Source organism: Delphinus delphis, chromosome 6, assembly GCF_949987515.2.
Source record: "Delphinus delphis chromosome 6, mDelDel1.2, whole genome shotgun sequence".
NCBI classification, from domain to species: Eukaryota; Metazoa; Chordata; class Mammalia; order Artiodactyla; family Delphinidae; genus Delphinus; species Delphinus delphis.
In genome coordinates this window covers 53,682,443-53,696,085 of record NC_082688.1, presented here as the reverse complement: position 1 = coordinate 53,696,085, position 13,643 = coordinate 53,682,443, and the positions used below count along the sequence as shown (strand labels likewise).

The following is a 13,643-nucleotide window of genomic DNA, read 5'->3' as shown; positions in this document are numbered from 1 at the left end:
CTGGTTCTATATCCTCCCTGTGGCCAAAGTCTTCACACCTTCCTTAAAGACAAAATCTTCCATTCCCTTCACTGTCTGTGAACTGGACCAAATCTTCTAGGGTTTACAAGTTCTTTTAGCCAAAGGCCAGCTCATCATCCATTTTTTATAAAGTTTTATTAGAACACATTCATGCCCACTCATATAACTATCATCTATGGCTATTTTTGCCCTGTAGTAGCAGAGCTGAGTAATTGCAACAGGACCGTAACGCCTAAAATATTTACTGTCTGACCCCTTACTAACCCCTGTTCTAGACCATACACTTCCATATTTTGGTGCCAGCATGTAAATCAGTTATACATTGTGTGTGTCTGTGTGTGTGTGGGGGGGGGGGAGATTGTATCTGCCTGCCTGTAAATCTATAAATCTGGGCATACCAGCAGAGAGATTTTGTGGTAAGATGTGGTTTCTGTGGAGGATGTTTACCTGGCTGCCCAGATGGTGTGGTTATGATTACTCACTAACCTTCCTCCCCAGGATGGGGTAAACTCTTCCAGCAGGGAAAGCATCCCCACGGGTGAGGTCTTCATCCCAGTCCTTGAACTCCTTCCTTCTATCCCCAGTCTCTGTTTTGTGGGCCCCCGTGGATCCTCACCAGTTTGCTGTCTGAGCCCCCTGGCTTCCTCTGCATTGTTTCACTTTCCAACTATTACAATACAAGTCTTGCCTCCCTTATTGTGGAAGGTTCACTGCTGCTGTATCTAACCTGCAATGGTCTCTGCAGTATACCTGTGGGCTGCATCCTCCCATGCTGAGCCTGATTTCTCTCATGGTGCCTGTGCTTAGGCCTCACAGTCCTATGATGAACTGCTTCTCAGCTGCTTGGCCACAAGTCAGGGTCATACTCAGGGTTGCTCTCAAGGATGCTGCCAGTAGTCACATAGGCTGTGCTGACCAGTCTCCCATTTATACTTCCTGGCCATTACTACTCGTCATGAATTTATGGTCTAACAGACTCCCACTGCCTGCCTTGACCACACATTTTTTAGTCTGCTGCTGTCCAGGAGCATGCTCATTATTATGACCGGTTGTCAGGGCCTGGAGAAATGGTTTCTAGGCAAGGAGGTCTTTCTTCCTAAAAACAACAGCTATGCTTTCTCTATGTTCCATTCTGTTTCTACTTCAGAACGTTCCCTATTTATCTATCTGGCTGACAGAACTTTAACTCCTATGTACATCAAAGGCCATATGCTTTCTACCCCAGAGCACACTTTAAATCCCTTAATTTATATTCTTTCTTCCATGTAGGAAACATACATACTTTCTCTCTCTCTCTCCCTCTCCCTCCCACTCCCTTACTCCCTCCCTTCCTAAACTGATGGTCAGAATATCTGGTCTCAAATCTAACACCACCATATTTCCTTACAATGTTAGACAAATTAACATGTTTTCAATAGCTGCAAGATTAAATCTAAGCTCCTTACCTAGCCAGATTCATAAGTTTTTTGTGAGGTGCTGATGAACAGTGACAGGGAAGGAGATGCTTAAGTAGGGCTGTGAGGAAAAGCCTCTCTGAAGAAGTGATATTGAGAAAGTGATACTTGAGGTCATCATATTTGAGAGGAAGCCAACTATATGCTGAACCATGAAAGTACTTTATAAGCTGTAAGACGTCACCTCAGTGAATAGTAGTCCCCTCCAGTCCCCTGTGCAGCAGGGGAAATTAGAAAGCAGTAAGAGTTTTTCAGTTTCTGAAGCTATAACTTTTCAGTAATCTCTGGACTTCCTTGCCAACCTCTATTTTTTTTTTTATTTATTTATTTTTTTTTTGCGCTACGCGGTCCTCTCACTGCTGTGGCCTTTCCTGTTACGGAGCACAGGCTCCGGACGCGCAGGCTCAGCGGCCATGGCTCACAGGCCCAGCCGCTCCGCGGCATGTGGGATCTTCCCGGACCAGGGCACGAACCCTCGTCCCCTGCAACGGCAGGCGGACCCTCAACCATTGAGCCACCAGGGAAGCCCCAACCTCCATTTTTTTAATCCAAATCATGTCTCTCCTTCTCCTCTTCTGTTGCTAGTGTGTGCTGGCCTCATTTACGTCCCTGTCGTCTCTCTCCTGTCTGTGATGCCGCCGTCCTTATGCCCGCTCTCAGTCTTCCCTGCCTCCCTTCCCTTCCTTCCTCCCTTCCTGCTACTTTGACTTGCTGCTCCCTCCAAACTCCCTTTCTAATAACCCTGTGGTTTTAAAACCTTCCTGAAGGTTTCCTAGGCTGCCTTGGTTTTTGGCTAAACTACCTGTCCTTTTTAATATAAACAACTTCTGATACTCACCTTCAGAAAGAGGGAATATTTCCAAATTAATCTGACTGGAACTTGGCTGGCAGAGTGCCTAGCACATAATAAGCTCTCAATAAATATTTTTTGAATGCTGAATGAACGAACTGATTGTCCTGATCTTACCTACTCTATCTGTAGGATTAGGGTGTTTTTTTTCCTTAATCACATGTATATTCTTTTTTTTTTTCTTGGCTGCGTTGGGTCTTCGTTGCTGCGCGTGGGCTTTCTCTAGTTGCGGCGAGCGGGGGCTACTCTTTGTTGCGGTACGAGGGCTTCTCATTGCGGTGGCTTCTCTTGTTACGGAGCACGGGCTCCAGGTGCGTGGGCTTCAGGAGTTGTGGCTCACGGACTTCAGAGTGCAGGCTCAGTAGTTGTGGCTCACGGGCTTAGTTGCTCCGCGACATGTGGGATCTTCCCGGACCAGGGCTTGAACCCATGTCCCCTGTATTGGCAGGTGGGTTCTTAACCACTGCGCCACCAGGGAAGTCCTCAAATGTATATTCTTTCCTCACACATAAAATGCATATTAAAACCTTCACCTTCCACTATACAGGTATATCAAAACCTCTTATTCACAATATTTTTATTTTAAATCTACTGTATGTTGTACATATGGAACTTTGTCATTAATCCCAGAGACAACTACAGGCATTGGCAGTATCTTGAGGATTTTTTTTTTCTTTTTTTCCACAGTGTCCCTCACAGTGCATGGTCACAAGCCCTCAGCATTGAGTATGCAAATGTTTACTTACTAATGCTAATAATGATTACAGAGATTTCGATTGTTTTTGGTTTTTATTTTCATCATCCTGAGTAATCAGATTTATTCATTCAGATTAAGCAGAAATTTTCAAAGGAAAATCTTTCTATTACGTTGTCATATTTTCAGTTAAGTAGCAACTAAAAGCAGTGTTTCTTTCGAAGAAAAATTTCCATATGTGTTCAAAGTTTGGTTTTAGCCCCTTTGCATGATATTATTGATCACTGATGGCAGTAATAATTTAGTCTCAAACAACTTTTCAAGATTTATCAAAAACAAATGGTGTATTCACTTTTTATAGATATGGAAGGTATGTTTAGGCTCATCACTGCCAACTCATTTCCAGTATTGGGTCTTAAGTGTTGTTAAGTACTCATTTAAAAGAAATAAAAATCTTACTCTATGTGTCAACTAGAAATAACATATAAATGACCCTTCAGCTTTGGGCATTCTCTGTTTATAGTTCTAAAAATTTAAATAATACCAAAAATAGGTAAAGAATCCTGTTGTGTTTTTTGGTGCTTTTATTATATTCTTTAATTCAAGAAATCCTGTACAATTTAAACTGTGGTTTTTATTTAGACTAACATAAGGTTCTGAGCCATGTGAACAGGAACAACTTCAAAACAACAGTTCAGTATTTATGATTTTATGTTTGCTGCCCATGGGACGTAACTATAACGCAATGGGGCAGTCCTTCAAACAAATATACTAAGAGTTGTGCAACCAGGAGGCCCTTGTCCCCTTCAAGGCAGTCACCTCGGGAGGCTACACATTGGTTCAGTAATACTGCCATGGCTTAAAGTGATGTGGAATGCCTCTTTTTAAACTGCCTCTGAACTGCTAAGAAATAATAAAGAGTAAAATGACACATTATTTTAAATATCCTGAATTGTGGCAGAGATGCATTTAAATTTGGTAAGTAATCAGAAATCATCTCAGGACCAAGTACAATGAATAAAATGTGGCGTGTTTGGAGTCACAGTTTGATGTAAAACAACAAGATGGGCTTTCTTGAATGATACATAAACTAACTCTTGAAATTGGTTGTCAAAGAGGAATTCCAGAATCTTGAACCTTGGAATAAATGTATAAGCTCCCAAGGTAGCTACTATGAAGAACAACTCATGTTTAGATAAAAAAAGAAATTATGTGTGTGTATGTTTGCAAAATAAGATCAGTTTTATTACTTTATAGACATATGTTGTAGATGAAAAAAATACTCCTATCATGGAACTCTTTATAAGCAAACTTCCGAATGTAAGTAGAATTTCTCTCTCACCCTTTCTAAGCTTTTTGAGAAACCCGAATTTCTAATAATGACTTATTCTGAATCTTCAGCTTTAAAAAAAAAAGTAATGTTTACCATTTAAAAAGCAGGTGCTATGAGGTTTCACTTCACCTTTTTCCAATTAGCTTCGTTACCTCTGCTCTTCAATTTTTTATTTATGTTCACCCTGAGACTCTTAAAATATATTTTTTCACTGTAAAAATATCAAGCTTTTGAACTAAGGTAGCAAGTAAAGTCTAAGCTGAAGGTTATTAATTGTTCCATATTGTTTTAATACCTTTTTTGTTGCACTAATAACAATCAGATGCATTTCTTTTTTAATTTGGGACCCTGTTATCTTAGTAAATAAGAAGATCAATTACAAGAAGAGAAGTCTCAAAGATTTTGTAAACATAAATACTCTCAGTGTTGGGGCTCCTATTATGTTTTTCATTTCTACAAATAAAAACTCAAAAAAACAGAGTTCAACCAAGTGGCTGGACCATGTTTCTATAGTGTAGACTCCGGGTGGACTCACGTACAGTTAATGGGGGTGGAGCTGATGCATCCTGCTTCGTCAGAGCTTTTCCAAATTTATTCTACCACATCCATCTTCATCCAGGTCAGCCAGGCCCCTATTGCTTCACTGCTGAGTTCAAATAATAAAAAGTAAAATGGAGCATGGAAGACAGAAAATTGTTATCCTTTTGCAAAAAGGCTAAGACAGCTAAATTGTGACACAGTTTAAACTGTTCAATTTTGACAGGTTTGATTGGAAAATTAGGTGACCTGTGTAGTTAGAGATCAAAATGGTCACTAGTTTACAGTTTTAAAAAGTCGTAGTGTGGTATTTTTACTGCAGTCTCTGAGAATATTATTTTATTCTGCTTGGTAGTAACTGTTGCACAAATGACTATTGTTTTGCAGTTTGGTGATTTAAATGCTGTGTCTCCTGGAAATCTGGATAAAGGTAAGAATTGAAAATAATGTACATTTTTAGGGACTTTTTTTGAGTAAGAAATTCTCATAGAGGAAAATGTGTATGTGTATAGCACTTTTATTTTGTGGAAATGGCATACAATCCTTGATGAATATGATAGTTAAGTCTTTTGGAATCTTTTTTATTTCTCCATTTCTATGCTTTCTTTATGTTACATATATTAAGTGCAAGAATTGAATTTAAATACAGTTTAAACTCTTCTTGATTTTTTTTGCCTGCAATTAAGTACAAGTAACCAGAAATTATTTCTGGCTTTCGCCAGAGTTCTGAAAAAAGTGATAAAATTGGGTCAAATATTTTTATTTAAGGCCCACCCGGCAAGAAAAAGATTCCTCAGCGTACTCAAGTCACCAATTCACACTTTTCAGTGGAAAAAGAACTCAGAGATAACAATGAAGTTTACTATAAAAGCAAGATCAGTATTGGGGTAGATGAAAAGGATAACATGTATACTTTTAAATTTTCATATCAGCAGTGCCACTCTAATGTGACAACACAATATATAATTCTGAAGAAACTCACGACCTATAAAACCACAGAGTAAAAGGTACAGGGCTCCAAGGAAAATGAGGTTGGAATAGAGTGCACACAAAGAGAAACAATTCTGAAAAAAATACCAGCTCAGTTGTTGTTTTTCTTTTTTTAATGTAAAATTTCTAATAAATAAGCACTGCAGAAAATATATACCTTTCTTCAAAAAACAAAAACAAAAAAAGTGAAGATTTCTTGAGGTTTTAAGGAATTGAGTTTTGGAGTCAGGGAGAAAGTGTCCATAGACTGGGGAGAACTACACCATTATCCCTTCCAGGACAGAGCCAGAGCCAGTGGGGAAACTGAGGCATGAGGAAGCACGTGGGGAATCCACACACGAGGTGCCACACTGTTCTCTGCAGCGTCCTGTACTAGGGTACTCCGTGTTCAGCTTCCGTGCCTCCTTGGTGATGGAAGACATTCACATGCCGGGGAAAGTCCTGTGTGAATCAACATCACTCCCACTTTAAACTCCTATCACTATTTATCAACTGTGTACGCGTTAATTCCTGTTTTAGCAACATGCATAATAGCAAAACAGGAAAAGTAGAGAATGATAGCCCCAAAACATCATTGTTGCAAATATATACTCTATAGGATTAACCAAAGAAACATCAGAGAGGCAAATCAATGATGAAGCCAGTTTGTAAATTCAGAGCAGGAAAAGTGGCTGTTGAAATGCAGGCCCAACATATAAGGCAACCCCGATGATGCACTGACACCAAAGCCTCATAATTCAAATTTGGGGATTTCATCCCAGGGTGTCCGGAGGTGTAGTAGGAATGTTGCTCCTGGGCCAAACACTGAATGGCAGCCAGTCTTCCTTGTCAAGCGTTGAACCAAAGTCTTTGGTAAACTACAGCAGCACCTAGTTTTAGTTTTTGTGTACCAAATTCCCATAACTTCAAGTAGGTTCCCAGGAAATGTCTTTTGAGTCTCTATAGGAGCATAAAATGTCTGTGGGAACTAGAGAAAGGGCTTGCTTTTGTGATTGCTTTGTAGCCTATCCAGAGGAACCCTGTCACTCACAAGTGGACCTGAAGCAGCGTGGCCTGGAGCACTGGAGTTTGTTCTGTCCATCTCCCCATTGCCTTTTCCGTCCACAGCAGGGTAGATGAAAGGACATCCCATTCTCTCTCCACTTGCCTGCCTGCTTGAAATGATTTTTTTTTTCTTTTACTGCTGCCTCTTTTATTACTTTGACACTATTTCTCAGTCACAGAAAAGTTGGTAGAGAGGGAGCCAAGGAGCAGTGTGACTTGCCCTCACCTTCCTCGGGTGGCTCTGCTGGTCCCATTCACCTCTAGACTGGATGCTTCTTGAGAATTAACCAAACTAGCATATTCAGAACCTAAGGTTTGAATGTGAAATCTTTAAGAAATTTTGGGGGGCTTTTTCCACAAAATGAGAGTTTGATTTTTTTCTGGATAATAAAAGTAACATTAGTTATGTATAAAGATTTCAAATAATGCAGAGAATTAGAAATTACAGAAAGTAAAAACTTCATAGTCAAAAGCCAGAGAGACTACCACCATTAAGAATTTAGTGTGAGGATCCTTCCAGACCTTTTGTTTGTTCATATGAAAACAAATGCAAAAAAAAATGCAAAAGTGTCATACAAGCATATTTTGATTATATCCTCTTAATGAAGCAAATGTCTACCAAACGTAGCCCTTTCCGGCAGCTCACCAGCCCTTCGAATGTGCTTGTTCGGACAAACTGTAATGCTATCCTCAAGTCCTTTACCAGAGGCGAACGGTAACCGGATAAAGCAGGTGGCCAAAACAGCTTACCTCGTCCCAGAGAACTTCTTCTGTTTATCATTCAATGCATCACAGACACCATTTCTAGTCAGTGTATCTAATCTCAATCTTTTTAATCACACAACCTTCCCAGAAGACGTTGCTCCCGGCAACTGCACAACTGTACAACCTGCACCTTATATGGAGGCCCTATTATTCCTCACCACTTTTCTCTGGAACCATCTTTGCACCAATTGATAATAAGAGAAGCAACGTCAGGGAGCCCATTTACGCCGAGAACTGTATTAGCAGAACTGCTGCAGGTGTGCCCCAAATGGTAAAACTAGACTCAACACCTCTTAGACAGAGTCCAGCTGACATTGCAGTAACTTGTTACACACTCTTTGCATGTGACATGCCATAGAATATAATGGAGATCTGATTCTGTTAATACAAAAGTCACCATAATAAGTCAGAAATATAAGAATAAGTGTAGATATCTTTTATTTATAGATGAGGTTTTGGTGTAATTATGTGTGGAGGCTTTTTCGGTAAACAATAAAACATGTCGAGGATGAAGTAAAAAGACTTCTTTTTTTTTTTTGCCTGTGCCACGTGGCTTGTGGGATCTTAGTTCCCTGACCAGGGATCGAAACCAGGCCCAGAAGTGAAAGCACAGAGTCCTAACCACTGGACCACCAGGGAATTCCCAGTGAAAAGATTTTTGAGGCAGAAATATATCCCTAGCTGTTTAAAAATTAGCGCTTATGAAGAGGTATTCTCTCCACTCCTCTGAGGAGAATCTTACACAGTAGTAAAGCTGTGTGAGAGCATTTTCTCTCTATGCTGTGCTTTTGAATTTTAACAGTGCATGCTGGAAAAAATTAAATAGTATTCCATTATAATGATGTTTTAGTTAATATAAAATGTGTTAAAATTTGGAAGTAACAGTGACTATTTATACACCTGATTTCCAGAAATGAATACTAGCTGTTAACAGAGAGTATCAGTGTTGCTAGGAATGGAAATTCACTGTGCATTTTTAATCTGATACTACTGCCTCAGTCTTCATTTTGTAATAAAAGTTAAGGGTCTAATTAATATTGTGATCTACAACATTCATGTGCACAGAAGGTCTGTAAGCAGCCCCTGCTTATGCATGCTATAGTTATTTCGTGATTCAACATAGGTCTCACCTACATTAACATCAGCACAGATAAAATTTATATCAGATGTAGAATTTCAGAGGAAAAACAAATTTTTTTCTTTCTTTCTTCCTTTTGTTTTTTTCATAGTTAGCATTTTTCAGCGCAATACATTCCCCAAAGCCAGCGTAGTGTACACAAGTGACTACTTTATAATGACACAAATTATGCCACTAGTTAATGTAAAAACTTTAGGGAACTCCAAAGGTCTTCTTAAAAGACCTATTAAAGATATCAATCACAAACCCAAGAATAAATTACCTTTGCTGTGTTTAAAAGAATAGAGCACTGACACAGGTAAAATCTGTTGAAAGGACAACCCACAAGCTTTGTCCCCCAAGAAGCGCTAAGGAGTTGCTTTCTCAATGTACTATATTAAAGTGTTCCTAAAGCATTTGTTGGTTGCTCTTTCCCAGTTTGTCTTCTGGTAATAGTCTTGGTATTATTTGTTTGTGCAGATGAAGGCAGTGAAGTGGAGAGTGAAATGGATGAGGAATTAGATGACTCTTCAGAACCTCAAGCCAAAAGAGAGAAAACCGAGCTGAACCAGGCATTTCCGGTAGGCTGTATGCAGCCTGTCCTCGAGAGTGGCGTGCAGCCAAGCCTCCTGAATCCAATTCACAGCGAGCACATCGTCACGAGTACTCAGACTATCAGACAGTGCAGCGCTACAGGAAATACCTACACTGCAGTCTAAAGAATATTAAAACGTATTTTTCCAGCTAACATTAACCCTGTTGATATTGGGCTTAAGTTGAAATTTTAATAAGCCTGAAGGTCAACGGTTGTCAAATTCTCTGTGCTGAACATTACCTTTTTGGAGTTGTGAAATGGAATGGGTGTATGTATTTTGCCAGGTCTTTTTTTTTTTTTTTTAATGTAAACAAATTATTTGCTTCTTAATGATGAGTTTTTTTCCCCTTAGTTTTGGGTGTCAAGAAGGATTTTTACAACACTTAATGTCAATGTTTTTGTTTTCTTATAATTAAAAAATAATTTACATTTTTTGTAGCTTAAAATATTTTATTGTTGATTGTTAGTCTTGGTGTATGATTTCATGTGTAAGTTTTTAATTAGATGCACTTCTGTGAAATATCAAAAGAAATGATTTTCTTTGATTTACACTGGAGGCATGCCCACTGGGCAGCAGATGCATCAAATTTGCTTTTGAAAGGTGCTTTTCATTGGACAGAACCACAAGACACTATTTTCATAACATTTTGGAGTATGGAGAGAGAATACAGAGCATTTTTATTATAGTGCTAGAGGGTTGGGAAGGTCATCTATTTTTCTCTGAAGAAAAGTTGAGCTGTGCATTTATCAGTTCAGAGTAAATGACAGAATTGCAAGAGATTATGCTAATATGTACATAATTTGTGTACATAATTATTAAACCATGTTAATGCAAGCTTCCGTTAAACATTGAATTTTAACTGTTATTTGCATACCAATTCCTCTGTTTAAAGACTACTGATTCTGTATTTGGGACCACTGCACAGATGCATTCTGCTGTTGAGTGGGGCTGTTATAGTTAGATACTGAAGCTGAAAAAAATGACTTGACTTTTTTTTTTTTTAAGTGTACATGCTACTTATGCTGAGCTGGACATACAGGAAACCATTCCATTTGAATGACTTTCTTTTATTCCAGGTCTTTTTCCTAATAGTAGTTCAATATGCTGCTATTATAAAAGAAAATTTATGGAATGCAAGGAATGTAGCAACCTGCATATCGTTATTTCCTTCAAAAATATTTCCTGGTTTCTAAAGTATGTGGATTTAAATTTTAAACAGAACCTGAAGGCAGTGTAACTGGCACACCGCACTGTTGCTTATCCCCAATTCTGTAGGATTTGGATAGGTGGCTGGATGGACCAGTGCCGTTGAAGAATGTACATCAGGGATCATCGTACCTCGGCTATTACATGGTGCCTTAAAACAGAACTGAAGCTAAGGTTTAGTAAGGCTTATTTTGTTCATGTGAATTCCTCTTCAATCCATTTGACAAGGTGTGCCTGTCATTTTCAGATTCCCGAAGTAAGGACAGGTAACATGTTCTTCAAAGGAAATTTAGGGCAAACAAAGCAAAATGAAAAGACAAAAATCACTTCCCCTCTTTGAGTGACCGTGAATTTATTTTTGTTCCTAGAGCTGAATATTACTTGATTACAAATCACATTGCTTAAGGATTAAGGATCAGATTGCTATTGTGAAATAGCAGGCTAGTTTTAATTACCAACTTTGTTACAGAAAATCATATATATTTTAGACCATTCTTATCTAGTTATAACTTAAGAAAATTAACACAATAAGCAGGTACTTATTGAAGTGCATCTTTTCAGTCTAAATGTTTCTCTGTGTGTCTCAGTGTCTGTGTGCCCACATGCACGCGCGAGTGTCCGTGGGCAGGAGTCAGCTACCAAGTCAGAAGGTGAGATCCCAGAGAGGATAACACCCATCCCTACTTTAATTTACGTGAAAAGCAAGGTTCTTTTAAGCTCTCAAATTATTAACCAACAACAACAAAAACAGGCACATCCATTTATTTAAATAGTTCTAAAAAAGCTAATTAGCAAAAATAAATAATACACAAATACATAGAGCCAAAAAAGGGAAAGCACAAAATGATTTACAGATTATTAATGAGGCCTATATTACACTCAAGACGTTTATCTTTCCAGTTTTATTAGGGTGGGGAGGGCGGGGGCGGGGGGGTGGAAAGGAGAGGGTGAGCCAGTCTGTACAGTTGAAAATACCAAATGGCTTATTGGGTAACATGCAGTACATTTCAACTGTTGTTACTTGATTGCCTTAGACTACTCAAATAACTAAGATCAACAAAGCTTCTTAAGTAAACTTTAAATCATTCAGATATAATTTTTAAAATCGATTCAAATTTTGTATCATACAACTCACTCACATGTTTGAAAGTCTTCACTAGCATTCTAGCATCACCTTCATGTAAATGTCATTTAAATGATCATTCCCCTTTTTCCTCCCCTAAAGGCAATGAATTTGCACTATCACACACACAAACGCAAACAAACACCTTAAAGCTGCAAAGACTGTGTATCTACTTCATCGTGCATTAGGAAAGGTTTACAGGTAAAATTAAAATCTAAAAAGGAAAAAAAATGCTTCATTTTGATGCTCCTTTCTGAATTTTTTCACTTCCCCATTCACAACCCCCAGAACTTTATTATATCTGTGTTGGACCAAATGTATTTACTGGTTTCATCTTGTTTATTGAATGATTTTAAATGTATTTATTATCATTGTTTAATTTAATGTTGGATATATTTGTCTCATTAGAGGAATCTGATAATGGCAAATTTAGATTGATGAAAGTTAGGGATTGGGCACCCTACAGGATTCAACATTTCTTCCAATTGTTCATGGTTTGTTCTAAATTAGGACAGATTAGAGGAATTAAATATTGTTAACTTGTCTCACTAAAAATATTCTAATGTCTTTCACGAGCACAGTTAGGAACATTAATTCTTTGTGACTAGGGTAGGTAGTTCTGATCAATAGACAAAATAACATCTGTGATCTCTGCTATTTCCAGTTATCTGTAATCCACAGTAAGACACACACACACACACACACACACACATACATATACAAGATCTCACACACACACACACACACACACACACACACACACATCTTAAGCAATTTCAAATTTAAATTGTGAAGTATATTAGAAAATAAAGACATCATAATTTATACAGTTGAGCAAATTGGAGCAAACATGTATTGAACATTTTATTTTCATTTTTTCTGTTCACTGAAACTGACTTTTCTAAATAATATGATGACACTAACATTCTCAGAGTAGATTTATTGACAAGTGGCAAGTACACATTTTAAGGACTTCTTAATATTTCTTGACACTGTAATTAAACACTAGTCATGAAAAATATCTATGTAGACCTAGTGCTATGCTTTCAGTGAGGAAAAATGTGAGGAAGGCATGTTGGCTACTTTTAAGTTTCAAGAAAGATATTTCTGTGTAATAGGATTGAGTATCATGGGTATAGTTTGATCTTCACATACACTTTGAGAATCATACCCAAAAGATTGGCATTCACAAAGCCAGTGAACAATGGGGCGAAATGGATGAACCATGTCCTTGGAACACAGGGCCCAACTTTAAATTTTTTCTTTGGATATCAAGTGGCTGGTCACTTTTTCAGGATTCTCATCCAAACTACGCTTGGACTGACTGTATAAGTCTTACTGCCTTTACAGAAATCTGCTTTCCTTTTTGTGCTTTTTCTTGTACTGTATAGCACGGTTCATGCACCTCTCTTTAGATGGTGTACTTGAAAAACAAAAGTAAATTTTAGAAAATGATTTTTAACACTGCATACCTAAAATTAGTAGTGTGCAACATTGACTGCCTTTGATTTGTAGTAGACGAGTGAAAAGGAACACGTTCTTGTAGAATGCTGTTAAAGTCATTCAGGACTGAATACGGTTTCATTACCGTAATCATGAACCTTTTTACATGAACGCACTCTCTAGAAGTGCTAAACGTGATGCATTTTCAAATTTGAAAAATTCTTCAGATGATATATTCGAAACATCTAAAATAATGCTGTGCTTGAAATATTAGTGTAAAAGAAAAAAATGTGGGTCACTGTGATGTTGGTCCTCCCTGTGTGGACACAAGTAGAAAGTAAAAAACTGGCAAGTCACCTTTGTGTGCAATTTGAGGCAGTGGTTATATACAACAAATTGACCTTTGTTATAACCTCCCCTCCCCCAAATGCTTGGTGAGAAAATAGCAATCATCAAAAAATTGAAGTTAG

General features: G+C 38.1%; 1 protein-coding gene across 2 annotated transcripts in view; it reads left to right on the top strand.

Moving 5' to 3' along the window:
• The window catches only part of RFX3 (regulatory factor X3), a 291,963-nt gene extending 281,583 nt beyond the window's left edge, over positions 1 to 10,380 (top strand). For both annotated transcript variants that reach the window (XM_060014684.1, XM_060014683.1), the window contains 2 exons: positions 5,277 to 5,319; positions 9,286 to 10,380. In XM_060014684.1, the coding sequence (XP_059870667.1) occupies positions 5,277 to 5,319; positions 9,286 to 9,524 (282 nt within the window). In that variant the 3' untranslated portion in view covers positions 9,525 to 10,380. The remainder of the gene's footprint in view (positions 1 to 5,276; positions 5,320 to 9,285) is intronic.
• Positions 10,381 to 13,643: the final 3,263 nt, after the last annotated feature.